A 19,208-nucleotide genomic window follows, 5' to 3' on the forward strand; every position below is an offset into this window, starting at 1 on the left:
GGGGGGGATCTATCCCCCCATACCCCCCCCCCCCCCCACCCGTGAGAACACCCATGGACACTTGACACTTCTAACATGATTCACATAAATAAATAGGTAGTTTAGTTGCAAAAAAGTATCAACAAATTGCTTAAACATTAAAAAAAAAAACTCATTTTGATCACTTAAAGTTTAAGTCTATAATTAAGTTTAAGTCTTATAATTAAGTCTTAAACAAATAAAAATTAACAAAATATTCAAAAAATTGAAAAAACATTTTAATCGGTATACCAAGTACCTATTTAAGTCACAATAGGAAACAATAAAAACATATTATTATTATAAACTCACCTAATCATTATATTCATCTATTTATCTAAAGCATAACTTATATTATCTTCCAGACTCATGTTGAGTGTTACTTTAAGAAATATATTCAATCGCTGCTTTTCCTAAAATATGAGACTACTATCTGTTAATTGATATGCCATCATAAGCACTTGTTGCTCATTTTACAACTCTTCAACTGATACATATTATGTAGAAAAACGTTATTACTTTGCAGTCATAAACCCCATAGTCACAATAGAAAAATAAAACCATACCTTTAAGCAAGGAAATGCTTTTAAGTTGTGTATAAGCTGAATCAATTGACCATTGAACAATCTATTTGAACAATGATCAAACAATATTATGATAATACGGGTAAGCAAATGACGTATTGTGCGGACTTGGACCAAATCTGGACTTGAGCGATCATACCATGCTATTTATATCATATATTTAAGTGTCTGACTGCCGAAGAGTAAAGTAAACAAGTATATAGTAAATATACTTTATTAAATAGTAAATACCTACTGGCTATTGGGCACTGGCTACTACAACTGCCCTACAACCTACTAGTACAGAGGTTCCCAAACTGTGGGTCGCGATTATATTTTTGGTGGGTCGCGCTATAATTTGATATAATACATATTTTTTGTTGATGTTCAAAGTTCAAATACAGTTTTTCGTTAATCGTTATCTGCGAGATTGACGATTACGAGTTTACAGCACCGTATCAAACAGATTAACAGTTATACCTATTGAAAAGAAAGCGATTTATCTGAAACAAATTAGTGTTAGTAAGTACCTAAATACCTAAAAAAAAAAAAGGTCATTCAATGTATTGTGGGTCGCCAAATTTTAAAAAATTCTCAAAATGGGTCGTACAATAAAAAGTTTGGGAACCTCTGTACTAGTAAGGTGGGGGCAACTAAGAGATAATTTTTTATCCCAGCCTGGTGGTCTATGACTTGTGCTGATGTTAATATAATATCATAGACCTATTTACGGTCACAATGTAGGATATACAGGCTGATTCTTGAAAGTTTAAATCATACAACTAATTCTCGCATGCGACATAAGTCCATAGAGTATAGACTAGGTTAGGTTATGTTAATTTAAGGATTGGAAAATAAACATAAAAGTAATAAATGTAAAAAATAAAATGTATTTATTTGTTTTGTATTAATTAATCAACTGTATAAAAACATATTAATTAGGTAGTAGGTATACCTATTTAGTGTTTATCTAAATGTACATATATGCACACACAATAATTGTCTTAAAGTAAAATATTGCTTAGATTTCGATTACGTCAATGTCTACTAAATATAGGTACCAAACTATGATATCAGTAAATTTAATGTATTGCTTTATTTATACATAGTTTGTTGTTGATTTATCAAAAATTAAATTAAACAGATAGTAAAAAATTATGAAAAAAAAAATACAGAAGGTAATCAAAAATGTAATTTCATTTTTAAATAATGTAAATCATAAATCATATATTATAATAAAAACTTACCATTCAAATAAATTAAACATTTACGTTTTTATACTAAAAATTAAAATATTAGCAAAGGAATATTTTTCCAGTGATGGGCACAATAAAATTTCAATAATAGAAAATAAAACAAAGAAACATGTAAATTCAATTTTGGTAACGTAACTTATTGCACACGAACATAGTTAAAGATATCATTGTCAAATACTTCTGATTAATTAATTAAATGGTTCAAATACTATTATTAGGATTTTCAATTTTGGTAAACATTTTATGGTAAATAGACAGAATACATATGAATAATATAACTTACTATAATACTATAACAATTATAATAATAATAACTATAATAATTAAGTACAATCTATTGAAATAGAAGACAGTCAGCCCATCACTGTGTATTATATTATTAAGTACGAGGTATTCTAAAAGAATAACCAATACCGAACACTGATAGAATTTGAAAAAAAATGAGTTTTTTTAACAATAAAACCCTGTACTACATATAATTGAAGATTTATAATTATTATATTCAATATTCATTATTTACACAACATAATGTTAATTCTATTTTAAGATCACAGTATTCAGACTGTTCTGAATTTATGTTTTAAATATCATTTTCTTTATACTTAAAAAATATTTAAATTAGAAAAATATATCTACAAATTCCAGTTCTAAGATTTTCAGATTTCAGTTTAATCCAATAATAATAGAATAGAGGTAAAAATTACCAAAATGTTCACAATAACAGTTAGAATTGTGTAGGTTTGGTACACAAATCTCATATATTAAATATTACTAAATATTTACATAAATTATAATAACTTCTTAGACAAATACTACTGATAAAAACTTAAAAATACTTTCACAGACGTTTATATAATAATAATAATAATTATAACTATTAATGATCACCTCTTAATAACTCCATTAAAAGATTGAAGCTTTGCCCTTCTCCTTCCTTACTCTTTATTGACAACATTTCTTTTCCAACCTATTAAAAAACCACATCAATTAATACACATTTAGTAAAACTACAGAGCTTACTAGCTAGTATAAAGTTAGGCTAAGGTTGTAAAGTTATAAGAATATTAAATTAGCAAATTTAATATTTTAAATTTGAATACTAATCTCATCTCACCATTAATCCAATTTCATACGATAGCTACATAAAATGATTCAAATTTTATTTGAATGTTTAAATACATACTCACATTCACATAGTATTACTTAAATCAGAGGTATTTAAACTTAAGAATCCCACAGGTCTTTTGTATCTTCACAATATTTAGGAGCTTCTCAAATTTTTATGACACAAAAATATGTTTACTTTGTAAGATCGATGACGGATAACACAATAGTTATGAAATTAATAATAAAAATAACCGTAACATTCAACTGGTCATCCAAATACGACACGTGTTATCAATAATGTTATTTCCTTAAAAGGACGCCATATCCACAGGCGTTCTATCCGTCTAACAAAAGCATAACATAGCAAATTATACGTTTTTAATAATATTCATTTAATTCTGTTATATTTAATTTTAGGGTGAATACCAAAATTAGAAGTAAGAATATTATGTAAGCTTCTTAATATGAGTTATGAGCATTCTAAAAATTCAGTAAATTGTTTTAAGATTTAATTTTAAAATGCTCATAACTTGCTTTAAAATTAAAATATAAAAAAAAAAACCTGCGCCATTTGATAATATTCTTATTTTTCAGAATGGTAATGTTTGGTGAATTCACTCTAAAATTAAACTTAACAGAGTTAAATTAATTATTCAAAACGTACAAATTGCTATGTTATGCGTTTATAAAACAAAGACAACACATTCAGGTAGGTATCCTCTTAATTCTGGTTTACATTTTCGTAACGTCATATTCACCAACAAATATTGATCTTTTTTCTTATACTGTACTGTGACTATCTTAACTAACATTTCCAACACCCACTAGAGCCGTGAAAATAGTTGGAATACCTCTGACTTAAAATAATTTATTAATATGTCATATTTACCTGACAAGTACGTTGTAAATCAGGTATCCTTAACAACAGTTCTCCAAATTTGGATGGCATCTCCGGATAATGTGTCAGAGTATACTGTTGCAGAGCATGTAATGCTTTTTCCTGAGACGCACGAACTTTTTCTGGTTCTTTCAAATCATTTGTGTCTGAAATCATGATTAACAAATTTAATTTATGTTTGTAAAGCACAATATTTAGTATTTACATTTGTTATAGGTTTAAGTATGCTTTATAAATCAGACTAAACATATTTAATCATACCTGATGATAATAGCACAATGACTTTCATGGCTACATATTCATAACGATCTACTCTCAAACGTCTCAGGTGCTGAGTAAAATTCAACATGCGCTCAATACAAGGTGCTAAACCTAATTCTCTAGCTTGATCTAAAGAAATGGACTTGCCCAGGCTAACACGTATTTCTCCGGGGCTGCTAACTGATCGATAACAACAACTGAATAACAGTAGCTCACACCAGGCATTTATCAATAGCGATATCTGATCATCGATCTAAAGTAAACATTTTCAAAAAATATAATCTTTGTATAAATAGTTGAAATGAATATTTATCTTATTACCGAAATGTTTTTAAATAACGGTAATGATTTGCACCATTTGACTATTTTGTAAAGCCGATGATCAGCAATGTTGCATAAATTGGAAAGAAAATCTGTTCCTGAATTTTCAGCCATTAAGCGACTCTTAGCTATTTCTTTGGCACCACCACAATGATTCATAGAACTTCCACTAGCACTTGACGATTCAAATGACCCTTCATTATAAGTCCATAAGTGTTCCACTTCCATTATTTCCTAGAATTATTTTATAAGTATTAATTAATTAATTAAAAACAATTAGTTTTACAAATCCTTAAAGTTGCATTTTTTATAGAATACTTTTGTTTTCACAAATTGCATTTAATTATGTTCTGACTGTTAGTTAGAAAACTATTAACAATTATTTTGTATCAAAATCAATCATAAAACTAATAATAATAATTGTGTAAAACATTTTACAGCCTTAGGAAGTTAGGAATTTGACAATTGTATAGCATTTCTGCAGTAATTATATCTATATAAGTTAATATTATGTATTCAATATAAACAAAAATCAAATTTAAGAATATATAATTATTTTAAGTTTAGAGACTGCTATTTCTTATTAACCGAAATTATATTTGTGATGTTTACACATTACTTACTTGCAATAATTGAGGGATCAGTCTGGCTGCTTCTTGGGGTGGAGACCTGCATGCACGTTCTTCCTGCTTGACTTTATTTTCTACAGAGTTAGTGCTCATTCCTGAATGCTGTCCACTATGTTGTGGCTGCATATTGGAAGGCGGTATTGTGTAAGTAAACGGATAGGTACTACGTCCGCCTCTTGTTCTATCAACTCTTATTGCTTCTAGTTTCATACCCATATTTAAGCACTTGTCGAAGCGGCAAGCTGGACACTTCTTGCGTGTAGCTATTGTGATCAAACATGCCGAACCATGTAAGCACACATAGTTCTTATGATTTTGTACAGTGCGCTTGAAAAATCCTTTGCAACTCTCACATGAAAATATGCCATAATGAAAACCAGAAATTTTATCACCGCAAATTGGACAGGGACTAGATAAAACATAGAAATTATTTAGCTATATTAATATTACTATGAAATGTTAACATTTTATAAATTCTACATAAAAATATATACACACCTATTTATCAGTTGTTGTCTTGAAATACCAGATGTTATACCATGTTGTTGACTAATGTCGGACATTGACAATTTCTCTTCATAGCCATTGGTTTCCTCCGCTACAGTATATTCATGAAAATTTCTTTGTATGTGTCTTGGCTGTATTGGTGATTGTGTCGGGGAAAAATGTGTAGGTGAAACAGACAGCGAGGAATAACTGTAAATAAAATATTTAAATGTATCATATTCAACAGCAGAAACTGTACAAGTGTAGGATATACCAATAGTTATATATATTATGTATCATACATTATGTACGAAAAATACCAACGTATATGGATTTATGGTTTTACCTTTGACTATAACAAGAACTATGTTGTGATCCACCATATTGTGAAGCATCACTATTATTCCTCGACAATGATGACGGTGTGAATGTAGATGGGGACGAAAATCCTGAAGATGACGGAGGATTATGTCTGGAAGTGATTGGTGATTGTGCAGGTGAGCAACAAGAGTGTATGGCCGAGTCTGGGCTTTGAGTCGGTGGAATGTGTGATGTATGTTTGACTCCATTAGTTCTATGTTGGAGTAACGGACTGTAACCGCCACCTAACAATTTATCAACAAGTAACGGAATGTCGTTGTTCGACGAAGTTACTTTGCTCTTGACATGCTCCATCACTCGGTCAACCTGTAAAAAAAAAAAAATTTAATATAAATACTGACGAGATTTTAAACAAGACTTACCAAATTATTATCGTTATAAATAATTCGTTTGACTGGAGACGATTTTTGGTTATTTAAATTCTCATTCCGAGGCAGTAAATAATTTTGATTCGCTGTCTGCACGTCCGCCGTCCTATCTTCTTCCTGAAAATCAGTTACGTTCGTAAAAATGTCTATCCAAGTTCATTTTAATAAAATTAGCGAGTCGCAGTTACCTGTTTCATTTCCGAATCGGAAAGTTCTCCTTCCCAGGACATTGGCCGGGGCATGTTTTCTTCTACCGCTCTCATTTTTTTACTTCTCATAGTAACTCCGGAGAAGTCAATCTTACTTACTTCCCGATCACATTCAGAACCTACTTCGTCGATGATGTCATCTTTTATTTCAGTCATTGTGCCGTCCTTGTCGTGAGGTTCCTCTGTGGGTGGAAAAACAAAACGCGTTATAAAAAGTCGATACAATATAGGTAAATATTATACAATATGCGATGTGTATCAAGTTAGCATTAATATATGAAATTCCGTCTTTCAATATATACCCAAGTAAGTACCTAAACGAAGTAAATTATACGCGTGTCAAATATTTATTTATTTATTAAACAAAACAAAATATAAACATTGACTTTGAAAAGGTTTATTATATTTTCTTTTTGAATTCATCTTGATGTAGAAATAAAAGTCGATTCACTTTATTACATAAAAAATTTTAACATTCAAATGAAAGTACCTACATTTAAAATTAGGTGCATTAACATTTTCAAAAAATTGCTAATACGTATTATGTAAAATTTGTGATAAATTCTATATACATTAACTATAACTATAAGAACTATTATCATTATTCTATATGTATATTAACTACCTAGCTAGTGAAAATTTGTTCAATCTATACATCAAAGAGTATATTATTATATTTAAGATTTCTATTGAATAACATTGAACCAAATATATTAACGATTGTTGTTATTAATTATATTATATTAGTAGCCATTTAAGATATTTTAGATTTGAATAAAGTATAATATGTTCATTTTTACCATGGCTGGAACCACTATTATAGTAAGTTTTATATACATTTTGTTGCATTTTATTACGATAATCACGAATATAATAACATTATTTATTTTCATTTATTCTTCAAGAAGATAATTGGCCCCACTGAACATGTTATATTATTATAAATCAATTTTTTTTTATTATTATTTATAATTTGAACAATATACCTATGTATTTCACAAATTATAGTGGTGTTTAGCGGAGTTAACGCATACAATTATACAATTGTTATTTGTAAGTCATAGAATTTCGTCGATGAATCATATCATCAATTTCTCAAAAATATTATATATTTTGTAATGCGTTATATACACGTTTTGTTTTTGTATCGTATAAACGAATAGCCAAAAAAAATGTTTAAAATAAAAATTGGCAACGAAATATTATTCCTGATATGGGTTTTTAGTAAGATGAAAGGTCAATTATGCTTGTGGTCAGTCGAATTATTTATTTAGCTTAAGAACCTATATTATTATAAGATATATATAATAACTAAATCGTAAATACACCACAATTTATAATATATAGGTACTTATTATTATAATTTATCTTGCAACATTTTAGGTTAAGCCGCGACTCGTATAGATGAATAATGCTAAGATAATTTATATGGATTTTTTTTAATTTTTATTATAAATACACAATCTTTAAATTATATAATAATGCTATACATTATGATGTGTGTATGGTGTGCGTACATTTTTCGTTACAGTTTGGCTCGAGCAAAAGGAACAGAATAAACGTTTGTCGATTAATGATTATACTGGAGAAAATTAATAAACTTGGTTTGTTTACTGCAATACTGCTACCTGATGTATAAGGTCTCTGCATCAGCATCACCAACGGCGAGCTAATCGGACAGGATTTTCTGGGATATTATCGGTGCTGAGTTTTTTTTAATGAAATTATTTGGATGATGGGTTAAGCGAAATCAAAAAGTCAGGATAGAGAGTGGATGCTGTCTTAGATAATATAATATGGTGTATGGTGTATGGTATTTCAGTATTAAGTGTGATTGGAAAGATTGGATTTTCTGTAAATTCGAACGTATCTCTGCATATTTGGACGCCTTGTATATAAGGCCATCCGTATAAGAAGCACTTGCATAAGTAAAACTACGTGGGTATTGGCAAACCTAATGCCTACAGGGCATTGGGATATTATTCTTGAAATTAAATCAAAATGTATAAATGGACAAAGAAGGACATTTTTTTGGGTGGAAGACAGTTTTGATATATTTTAGTTATAATATGTTTTAATGTTTTATACACACCTAATTATTTTTTTAAAATCGATCTATACATATTTATTCACAATAAATTATAGAGGTTCTTTTGCGTAGTCTTTGGTTAAGCTATGGTCACTATACTCTAATAGGTATACGTATATATATGGTCATCAGCTACAGGTTGAATAAATAAAAAACCCATACAACTTTAATACAAATACCTATTCGATATTATACTTATTTATATAACATGCACGTCATAATATACGGTGAGGACGCCTCACACCAATAACTTGTTAGTGAAAACCGTCTCGAGCGAAAAAGAACCACTCAGACTTGACTCACAGTCGAGAAACGAAATTATGACACAATATTTTGTGTCGTAGCGTTTTAATTTTTTTCAACATCGTTAATATAATTAATAATTTATTGAAACACATCAAGAAAAAACAGATTTCAAAACAACAATAACTTTTTTGTATTAATTATGATATTAATCAAAAAAATTAAAACGCTACGACGACACAACAAATATTGTCTGCTATTTATAACCTCTTATAATATATTATGGCGCATAAACTCTAACCATCATGACTGTGAGAGTGTACTGTGTAAGCTACAGTCACATTGTTTGTGGTTCAATTTCATTCGAAATCAATCATTCTTCTATATTCTATAATTTCGATATAAATAAACGATCAACGATGGTATTGGCATCAACACGTGACAACAACGTGACCCATTGTTAAGATACTCCAATATTATTAAAATAAAATTCAAATTATAAATCGAAATCCTTCTCAAAATCACATTGAAATTGCCTATACAAAACCCCTTTAAAAGAGGATGTGATATAATAATATAATATACGTAGGTATAGTTAATTGTTGTACACACCTTTTATCGTGGTGATCTGCGTGTTGGGCTGTAGACGAGGAGCAATCAGATTGATGGACGTGACGGTGACCGGGCCGGACGATACCTGCACGCTATGGCCCCACATCCTGGTGTCGCTGTCTGCCATGGTCTCAGAACAGTAACCGCCGCGGTGACGGGCCGACGGCGGGACGGAGTAGCATCATCGAGACGTCTCGCTAGCACCGAAAAGACGACGGCGGCGTAGCACCAACACTAATTTGTCGTCGGGCGCGCCGATAACCACGCGTCGAGCCGCTGAGTACTACGTGACCGCGTAAAACCATTGGCATTCGACGTAGTCCCGGTGACGACGGATGTGGGCGCGACGGTTATCGGCGGGGGCGCGTGCCATGTCGCTATCGTCTCGCGTGCGGTCGTCGGTATCGGCACGGAGAACGCAAAGCGATATATTTTTAATGAATTATTTTGTCGACGGCGCCGCGTCCTTTGCGTGCTGAAAACCAAAAAAAAGCAAACGTTACTATACAAATAGGTGATCAGAATATTATATTATGGTGTCGTATATTATGTGACGACAAGGCCGTTTGTTTGGGTGTAAGCGACTAGGCACATGTGCGTGCCTTCATTTTTATAATATTTTGTTTTGTGCTATCAGCGCAACAGGCTGAAGTGTAAAATAAGAGTGATAATTACAAACAAGATGTAATATACACTTATATAAACTTATATACGACTATGATAATAATAACAACAACAAAAAATATTAAATATATAATATTAACCATTGTTATATCGTGTATAATGTTAATAAATTGTACAGAAAAATAATATCAGATATAAAATTTAAAAAGTTTGTCCTCGTAATTAACAATACGGTTTAAACGGTATAAAGGAGAGTTAGATAAATAAAGGGAAAAGAAACTTTGAACGGCACAAAGAATCTAATTTGGGAAGGAGAGTCGTCTGCGGTCAACAAGACTACTAAAAGTTAAATTCAAAGCTTTTTTAAACACCTGCCGATAGGCTATACAGCTATAGCCTATAAGTATACAGTTTGTACTGTATAGTGTATACTGTATAGACTAAGTCATGTTTCGTAAGTTAAAATCCAGTTCGTACCTGGTCCTGATCGTGGACTCGTGGATATAAAATTTAATATCGATACTAAATTGATAACGTTTCATAGCACAAAGTATATTTATATTATAATATGTCGTATACGGTATACTCATATTGTCATATCGGTATTGTCGCAAATGTTTACAAATTATACACTTGTGTACTTATTTCAATGTAGGTAAATGATCCCCACACCACTAAATCTGCAAGGAGCTCGTATTACGATATTAAAATAAGTATAACATTGCGCTTGTATTATAGTTGTATGGCAGACACGGTAGGTACTATCAACTATGTATAGATTATATTATACATCGCGCGTGGCTTATTATATTATTTATTACGTTTGTAAAAGTAACCAACAGTCGCGCAGCGATTATTTGATTTATATATACGCGCTTGTACAACTGGGGGGCACATTATAATATTATTACGATCGTATAGGTAGATCGGAGAGAAACGTTACGTGTTCAGCCGAGTAACCGCCGAACGGCTACCATAATATACATACCGATAAGTTATTACTTATTACTGGTGTGTGTGTGTGTGTGTGTGTGTGTGTGTGTGTGTGTGCAGATTACAAACGAACGAGCCGAGTGAAGCAACGACACACGGTACGGCGACGAAACCGGTTGTGTGACCTGACGGCCGAGTGAAATGGCCAATGCGCGCGCGAACGATTGAGGAGCGGAATGGTCGGTCGCGGTGGCGGCGTAGTGCGAAGGGGTTATTGATGTCTTGGTTGCATTGTTTATAATTGGCACTTGGCAGTAACGCAGCAACAGCAGCGACACAAAGTGTATTTGTTTTATTCTGACACGAGACTAATTTTTTTTCCTTTATCTATTGCGCCTCCGGTTCGTCGATAAAATATTATTTCGTTATATAAATAAACCGTCGATGCGCGATATAAATAATAATAAAGTAAATTACCTATATACGTACGAAATAATATTATTATTATTGGGCCTAGATTTGTATGCACTGAGAAATGTTTGAAAACGCATTGGTTTAATAACTTGTATAGTACAATATTTGCAATATTATGTAATTCAATAATTATAACGAAAATTGAACTAATAAAAACAAAATTAGGTATTTTAATAATGGTTCTGAAGAGATTATTTGTCTCGTCATTTTCCAATTATTCAATTTAAAAGTATAATAAGAATTAAGTGGAAGTAGCTGATGTTTGTTAATTTCTGCTCCGCAATGTTAATAATAATTATGTTATACTGCTATTATAGGAGTGTAGTATTCACGTCTGTACATTGAATAAATAAATGAACACTATAAAATAATTATATTTTGGTTGGGTTAGGTTATTTGAAGATAACCAAGTTACACACGTCTTAAACAAATCAATGATACACAAAGATGAAAGTATGGAACTATACGTTTGTATTACATTTGGTCAGCGGCGTCAGCCAAGTCTTAACAGATAGTATACCATAAAATCTACAACAAAACAAACAACGGTGGACGACAAACGTGACAATTCATTTAAAATAATTATACTTGGAAGTTTGAAGCATCGTTGCTCCGTATACGGTACAGTCGGTACACGCTGTATAACCATGACACAAAATTCCTATTAAATCATACTAATACGACGATATAATATATAATATGTTGACTAGGTCGATCGGAGTTTGGTCATAATGTTACGCCAATATATTATTATATTATGTGCTCAATAGATATTATAAATTATAGGTAATGTAGGTAATATTTACTATAATATTATTATGTATAATATAATACTGACGCATCGCATAACTCATATTGTGGAGTGTAGCCGGTATACCGTTCTAAACGGGGATTCGGTATTTTTTTTCGAGGATTTTTTGTTGTATTAATTTGTCGATTTAATTCTACTAATGACCGTGTGTGTGCGTGCGCGCGCTTTATAAAAAGTGCAGAATGCGCGTGTAAATAACGATATTGGGCATGACCTCAACACGGCGATATTCGAAGAACTAAACACTCGTCGTAATCATCGAATCCAGTGAGAGGAATATTATAAATTACATTATTACACTATAAAACACTAAATACATAAATAATATAATAATTATTATGTACGTATTAGAGTGCTGCAGTATCACAGGCCCGTATCGCGGCGGTCCCCGTCGGCCGTTGGCAACTCTCTTCGTTGCGCAACAAGTTCCAATTTCACGCGGGGCATTTTTTTTTTTTTTTAAATGTTATTATTAATACCGCTGCGGCGCGGGACGACCGCGCTGGTTGTTTTATTACACCGCCCGACGCGTTGTACATAATATTATTATTATTATTATTATTATAGAATGTAAAATAATAAGTAACGGCAATTCGAATACGGTTTACTGTTGTCGGTCCGCGGTCACATAATGATAATAATAACGATATAAACGCGCATTCCGAGACGTATTATACGCCCTTCCCGTCTCCTCAGTACGGAGTATTTTTGCGATCTGGTTCGACGGAGACACGATGGGACTGTATTGTGCGAGATATTGATCACCTAACCTAACCTAACCTAACCCGACAAAAGAGGAGAAGCATCCCGCCAATACACTGTAATGTTATTTTAACGACGTAGACATGCAGACCTACCTACTTTCTTCACTACTGGACGTTTGCAATTTAAATAAATAAAATTATAGAATAATATTATGATTTATGGTGGTTAAACAGTAGACACACATAATAATTATTACAGTAGTCAGTATATAGAATATAGATACAAGACGTATAGTTTATTAAAATAAAATAATGAGTTTGTTATAAATGTAGCGCCAACCTGGGAATGGATTCGGAAGAAACAAAGGAACGCGACGATCCGCGGAGCAACGACTCACATAAGTCCTACGAATTGGAATGGTGATTGGTGGACTTGATCTGATTATAATATTATATGGGCTAGCCCGTTAGTATTGATAACAATATACAGCCGGCTATAGTGTGATGCGATCATAGATTTAGGCTTTCAGTGATTATGTATAGACGAGGTCGTGTGTACGAGTACAAAAGTAAAAATACTGATTATACAAATTAACAATTTGGCAATAGATTTATTTTTTATCCAGTTTTACGGTCATGTTACTTATAAGATAACGAGGACACAAGGTTATCGTATATAACATGTGTTTTACATTTTGTATTATACTTATACATAGTTTATCTTACGAACACGTCATATACATAATATATACGTTTACTACAATAACAACAAAATATACATACATAACTACACGTCATGTATGTTGGGTTACTACTTACTATACAATACGTATGCGAAAGCATTATGGGTCGTCGTACGCAATAATATCAACAAAAATAATAATATCATTATTACTATGTTAACGAGGCCATCAATTCTAATTTGCAAACGGTATCCGAAGAAACGCAAAAGTCAATATTATTGTTTTTTTAGCTTTACACACGTGGCCCGTTATAATCAGCGTTGTACGACGTTTTGCCAAGGTCGAGCTTATCAAAGCCCAGCCCATCGGAAGGTTCGAAATATGCGGATAATATAAGTTACTTGTTTATATAGTTGTTAGTATATTAAATACGTAATATTGTTTTATGGAATTTATTGAGTTTCAAACGACGATAAATGAAAAAAACCCGTACCTACGATTAATGATTATTCAACGCAAAAATATTGTAGTTATTACTTATTTACTAAATGACCATCGGCCTTCAAAATATAATATGTGACTCAACTCACATCCCCTCCGCCCGTCACAATATGCGTAAAGCAAAAATTTAAAATAGACGTATAAAATATGTATTATAATCCAATAATGTTGGACGAGTCGCGTGGAAAGGGTGGATAGATAAGTATGTATTTTTGAATGCGTTGCATTAGGGCTGGTAAATATTATGTAATTTTTACCACGCCACCCACCGGTTAGCCGAACCTTAACGGCTTAACGTAAAAAACGTATACGGTTTTCTCGTTTTCCAGCGGCAGACGCGCCGTCACCGGCGCACACTTTCGCACGAACACAATCGTGCGCCGTTCTAGCGACGGTTTTAGAGGACGCGGGCGCCGCGAGGTTGTTTATTTTTATAAATCGACGAGAGGACGTCGTCGGCGGCGGTGGCGGTGACGGCAGACGTTACAAAACTATTACTATACTCGCGTTGACGGTGCGCGCGCTCATGTGTGTTTGTGCGCGCGCGCGCGGGCGACGTTGCCGCGCAGTTCGTCGGACTCTCAAAATTCAACCTTGCCAAGGTCAGGCACGGACGCGTGCGCGCGCACCGCTCGTTCATTATAATATTATTATTATGTGTGAGCGAACGATCGTCCTCCAGCGTCGTTCCCTTCCTTGCATTTTTTTTTTATTTATTTACTATTATTGTATTTATCACTACGCAATTTAGTATTTACTATTTACTATTATCTTCCGTACACACGCACACAAAGACACAGTGTTGACAAACGTGAATGTGCATCAGCTGTTAACGTAGGCTAGACCGAGGGATGTTCATTTTGATAGACACCGTACGTCATTATAATGCAGTAGTCGCAAGTTGTCGAGCCGAAGTCGAAGAGAGATAAAAATTCGGCCTGGATACCAAACTCGAATTTACTCAACAGGCAAGTTGCTGCACATGTAATTGAAAAATATCTATTTTGTAAAATAACTAAGAAATATACATCCGAGAACTTGAAAGTTGACACTAAGTATCTGGCCCGAAATTCGAAGTGAACAGAACCTGCGGGTTACGGATATGAGACTTGTGTAGTGCGTGTACAAATAAATATGTATAATATATTTAAATTAACTATTATTAAGTCCATTCATCCATGCCTAAAGACAACGATGCGGTATGAAGGTGTTTTCTTTCAAGTAGTGCATTATAGTAAAAAGGATAACGAGGAGTGAGGTATTGGATAAATTAAGTAATTGAGGTGGCGACGAAGGACTCGATTAAAAAACCGTACAAGTTACGTACCTATACGTGCAGTTTAAATTTAAATTTGGTATAATATTATTATCTAACAATAATTTGAGGCGGTGATCTCGAACGATACGCGATTTTTGTCGTTTATCGCGATTTTCGTAACAATTTTTATGCGTCATACTAATGACACTCGAAGATAGGTACATATTACACCACCACGGTCACCGGGTCACATATAATATTACGTACTTAATACTTATTATTATAACAACTTTACAACAATAATATTATTATTTTGTATGCGCATAAATAATAAATACACAGACGACGACGGCAGTGGCGGGGCCCGAAGAGGTTTGACAGCTACACAGGTGTATTATGCGCAGTACTGAGAATTTGATGCACTAAAAAAAACTATGAAAATGACCTATAAAAATGCATTAATGCCGTAAAAATTTAAAATAATGCACAAAAAATCAAATTACGATAAAATATAACATAAGATTTACAAAAACTCCAGAGTAAAACATGCATTTACTATCATAATTATTTAATGTGATAATTTGAAGATTGATATTATATCGATTTGATAATGCTCAATTTGGTTTAGTTTATGTGTTCAGTAAAAAGTAATTAAAAAAATTAAAAATATTAAGGCCTTTAACGACTGAATTAATTGTTTGCAATTTCAAATGCAAAATTAGATCAATATTAATTTTTTACGTTGGTCGTAGAGAATATATACTTTTAACTTTTTTTTGAATTCCCTGATAATTCTAATAATTCAAAAGGAAATTCGGTATTTCCATTTAAAAAGACATGAACCAGAAATAGCAAAAATCCAAAGTGCATTATAATCCCAGACCTAATAAGCTAATTGTGTGTACTGAATGCACTACTCATCACGATTCACGACCTTGCCACCGCTGCGGTTTGCGCGAAAAGGGGGTTTTGAAAACAATAAAATTATTCATTTTTTAATTTTTATTCGATTTTTATATTTTCCTCGAAATTGCAGTAGAACACATTTGGCGATTGTTCGCGGTCGACCGTCGTATGTAATGCTGCAAAATTTTTCGATCAGCACAAGATAGACAGATGCACGTCGCCACCTCCACAGGACGCTATTTAACGACCGATTTGCGAGTTAACAATGGAACCGCGCAACTCGTGGGTCGCCACAAAAACGACACTGTGACAATTGTCTATTATTATCCTTACTTTATATTATACCTTATACATATTATATTTTATATGATATTACGATATATATACGTATATTGCATGCATACAAACGGTACTGCATGTTGGTGCAATATTTTTTATGTTAATTTAATAATTCGTTTTGTTTTTATATTTCTATGTTACATTTTTCTAACGAACACGTTAAGTACTTAAGTCAGTGGTCAGTCTCTTCGACGTTCAACCGTCGACCTGACACTAAGTATTTTCAATTCTTTTCAGCCCTAAAAATTACCAAATACTCGCTGACTAAACTCTACAGTTTAGAATTAATATGTGTTTAATGTGTATTGTCGTATTTAAGTATTTAACACTATATTATATATAGTATTAAAGATAGTTAAAAAAATTATTTTGGCACAATTATCGGAGAGTATTTAAATATAAAGTGTTATTTTTGAACGATTTAAGGGAATGGGGATTTTCCGTATTTATCTAACACACGCATAACATAAGAATTTAGACGTGTTTTTATTCCATCGCGATTGTTCTAACGATGAGTATTCTGAAAAAAATTTTAATTAGTCATCAAATTGACTATTGAGATTGATTTTCTCGAAATTTTAGTTTAATCCCTCTAAAACATAAATAATTTTATAAAAAAAGTAAAAAATCAAAAAAATTAAAAAAATTTCATACATAGGTACCTAATACCTATACATACTCGCCTCTTGGAAAAGTTAAAACCTCTGTCGAAGTCCGATCTTTAGTAGACTTAATGACAAATTCACAGTTTCACTAGATCAATCTGTGCGTTTATATGAACACATTTCTAAATGCTTATATTATGTTATAGCTGGTAGCTATATAGTAGTGTGTGTGTGTGTTTGTGTTAAACAAAAACGGAAAATAAGAGCTTATTGTCCGCTTCCAATTAAACTATGATATAAACTAAAATTCGATTTGGGGCTCATTTTTATTTTACTTTTAAAACGTTTTTGAAATTTTGCAAAACGTTGCTACGTTGATAATAGGTATAGGGATAGGTATACTTTTCAATTGTAATAAAGTCCATAGCGTCTATTATTATTATTTATACAATATGTAATAAGTTTTTTACTATACTTAGATAATTATTGGTCAGACGAAATTTCAATAAACTTTTATAATAATTTTAGTAAATCATTTTGCTATTTAGGTAACCATATAACGCAGGATAATAAATACACGACAGAAATAAAGAGAAGAATAGCTTTGGCTAAGCAAGCTTTTACTAAGAAACAAAATCTTTTAACAAACAGACACTTATCAATAAAAATTAGAAAGCTTTTTATTAAAAATGTATGTTTGGAGTGTAGCGTTATATGGTAGTGAGACACGGATCTCAAGCACTCTAGATAAAAGAAGCATGGAAGCTTTAGAGATGTGGACATGGAGAAAAATGATGAAGCTTATGGGAAAAGAGGAAGATGACGGCCGAGAGAAACAAATCTTGGAAATATGAAGTAATTATTATCGCTAGAAAGCTATATAGAAATTAAGAGACTATAGAGGAGAATAGGGAGGATTGGTTGAAGCGACAAAGCGATATTGCCTTTAGATAAAAAAAAAAAATAATAATTTTAGAATATATAATATATATAATATGTACAAATCAGTAGGTATTAACATTTTTTTTTATCAAAATTACTGTCAATAAAGAACTTAAAAAATGATTTAAGATTTAGTAAGATTCACATGACTCTTATTCAAAAATAAATATAGATTTTTGAGTCATGATTATGAAAGTTAGATGCGTGTAGTTACTAGATCGTATAAAAATATAATTCGTATAAATGACATTTAATGTATAAGTTTCTACACTATAGCGGGTTTACCATGTCGTTTACCCGGCATGGGTTTTAATAGCAATTCTAGGGTTATATTTGATTTAAAGAATGAAGTGACGGTGCCGAGGAGCACAGTGACCGGTGCCAAACACCCGAATAATTGGCGCGTGTTTAATGGTAATATATAATATACTATTGTAGGAATTATTTACATATGCCATTTTTATTCTAATATAGGATCTTAGATATCTCGTTTTTATATCCTTGTATAGAAATGTACACAAATTTTTTTTTTTAATTGATACCTTTAGTCTACACTTTATAATTCATACCGGAGCTGAGCAACGGTATATATAAGATCTTATTTTACCCGAAATAGTCCTAAATATTACATAACATAGGTACGTTTGAACTGTGTTTTCACTTAATATCATCCAGAATTTACAAAATAAATACTTACACAATTCGTTACGCATCATAATATTATATTATTCATCTAAAGTCAAAACACATTTATGACACGACCTATCTGCACTGTGGTGGGGAAAAAGTTTGTATTTAGGATTCAAGCTCACGATTATCAAAAGTACTTAAGAGGATGTCAGCGTACTATTCGTTTACTCTCTCTGGCCCACGCGCAACATAGGCAAAACGCATTTACGCAAAATCATTTTTTCCATGCGCTTAAGTAATCTTAGAGTAAAGTCACCTATTACAAAAAAGATAGAGAATAATATTTTTGAGGGAATG

At 32.1% G+C, this 19,208-nt stretch overlaps 1 protein-coding gene across 2 annotated transcripts in view; it reads right to left on the reverse strand.

Annotated features, from left to right (window-relative positions):
- Positions 1-1,451: 1,451 nt before the first annotated feature.
- LOC100165397 (nuclear hormone receptor FTZ-F1 beta) overlaps positions 1,452-19,208 on the reverse strand; it is a 24,660-nt gene continuing 6,903 nt past the window's right edge. Inside the window, exons 2-11 of one of the 2 annotated variants that reach the window (XM_001946992.5) lie at positions 9,442-9,916; positions 6,477-6,679; positions 6,283-6,405; positions 5,886-6,226; positions 5,552-5,749; positions 5,048-5,462; positions 4,425-4,658; positions 4,104-4,356; positions 3,834-3,988; positions 1,452-2,804 (exon numbers count right to left, since the gene is read on the reverse strand). In XM_001946992.5, coding sequence (XP_001947027.2) covers positions 2,715-2,804; positions 3,834-3,988; positions 4,104-4,356; positions 4,425-4,658; positions 5,048-5,462; positions 5,552-5,749; positions 5,886-6,226; positions 6,283-6,405; positions 6,477-6,679; positions 9,442-9,568 — 2,139 coding nt within the window. In that variant the 5' untranslated portion in view covers positions 9,569-9,916 and the 3' untranslated portion in view covers positions 1,452-2,714. Of the gene's footprint in view, positions 2,805-2,884; positions 2,976-3,833; positions 3,989-4,103; positions 4,357-4,424; positions 4,659-5,047; positions 5,463-5,551; positions 5,750-5,885; positions 6,227-6,282; positions 6,406-6,476; positions 6,680-9,441; positions 9,917-19,208 lie in introns of those variants that run through there. The other variant, XM_029489574.1, reaches the window with a different exon arrangement.

The sequence above is a fragment of the Acyrthosiphon pisum genome, chromosome A2 (assembly GCF_005508785.2).
Source record: "Acyrthosiphon pisum isolate AL4f chromosome A2, pea_aphid_22Mar2018_4r6ur, whole genome shotgun sequence".
NCBI lineage: Eukaryota > Metazoa > Arthropoda > Insecta > Hemiptera > Aphididae > Acyrthosiphon > Acyrthosiphon pisum.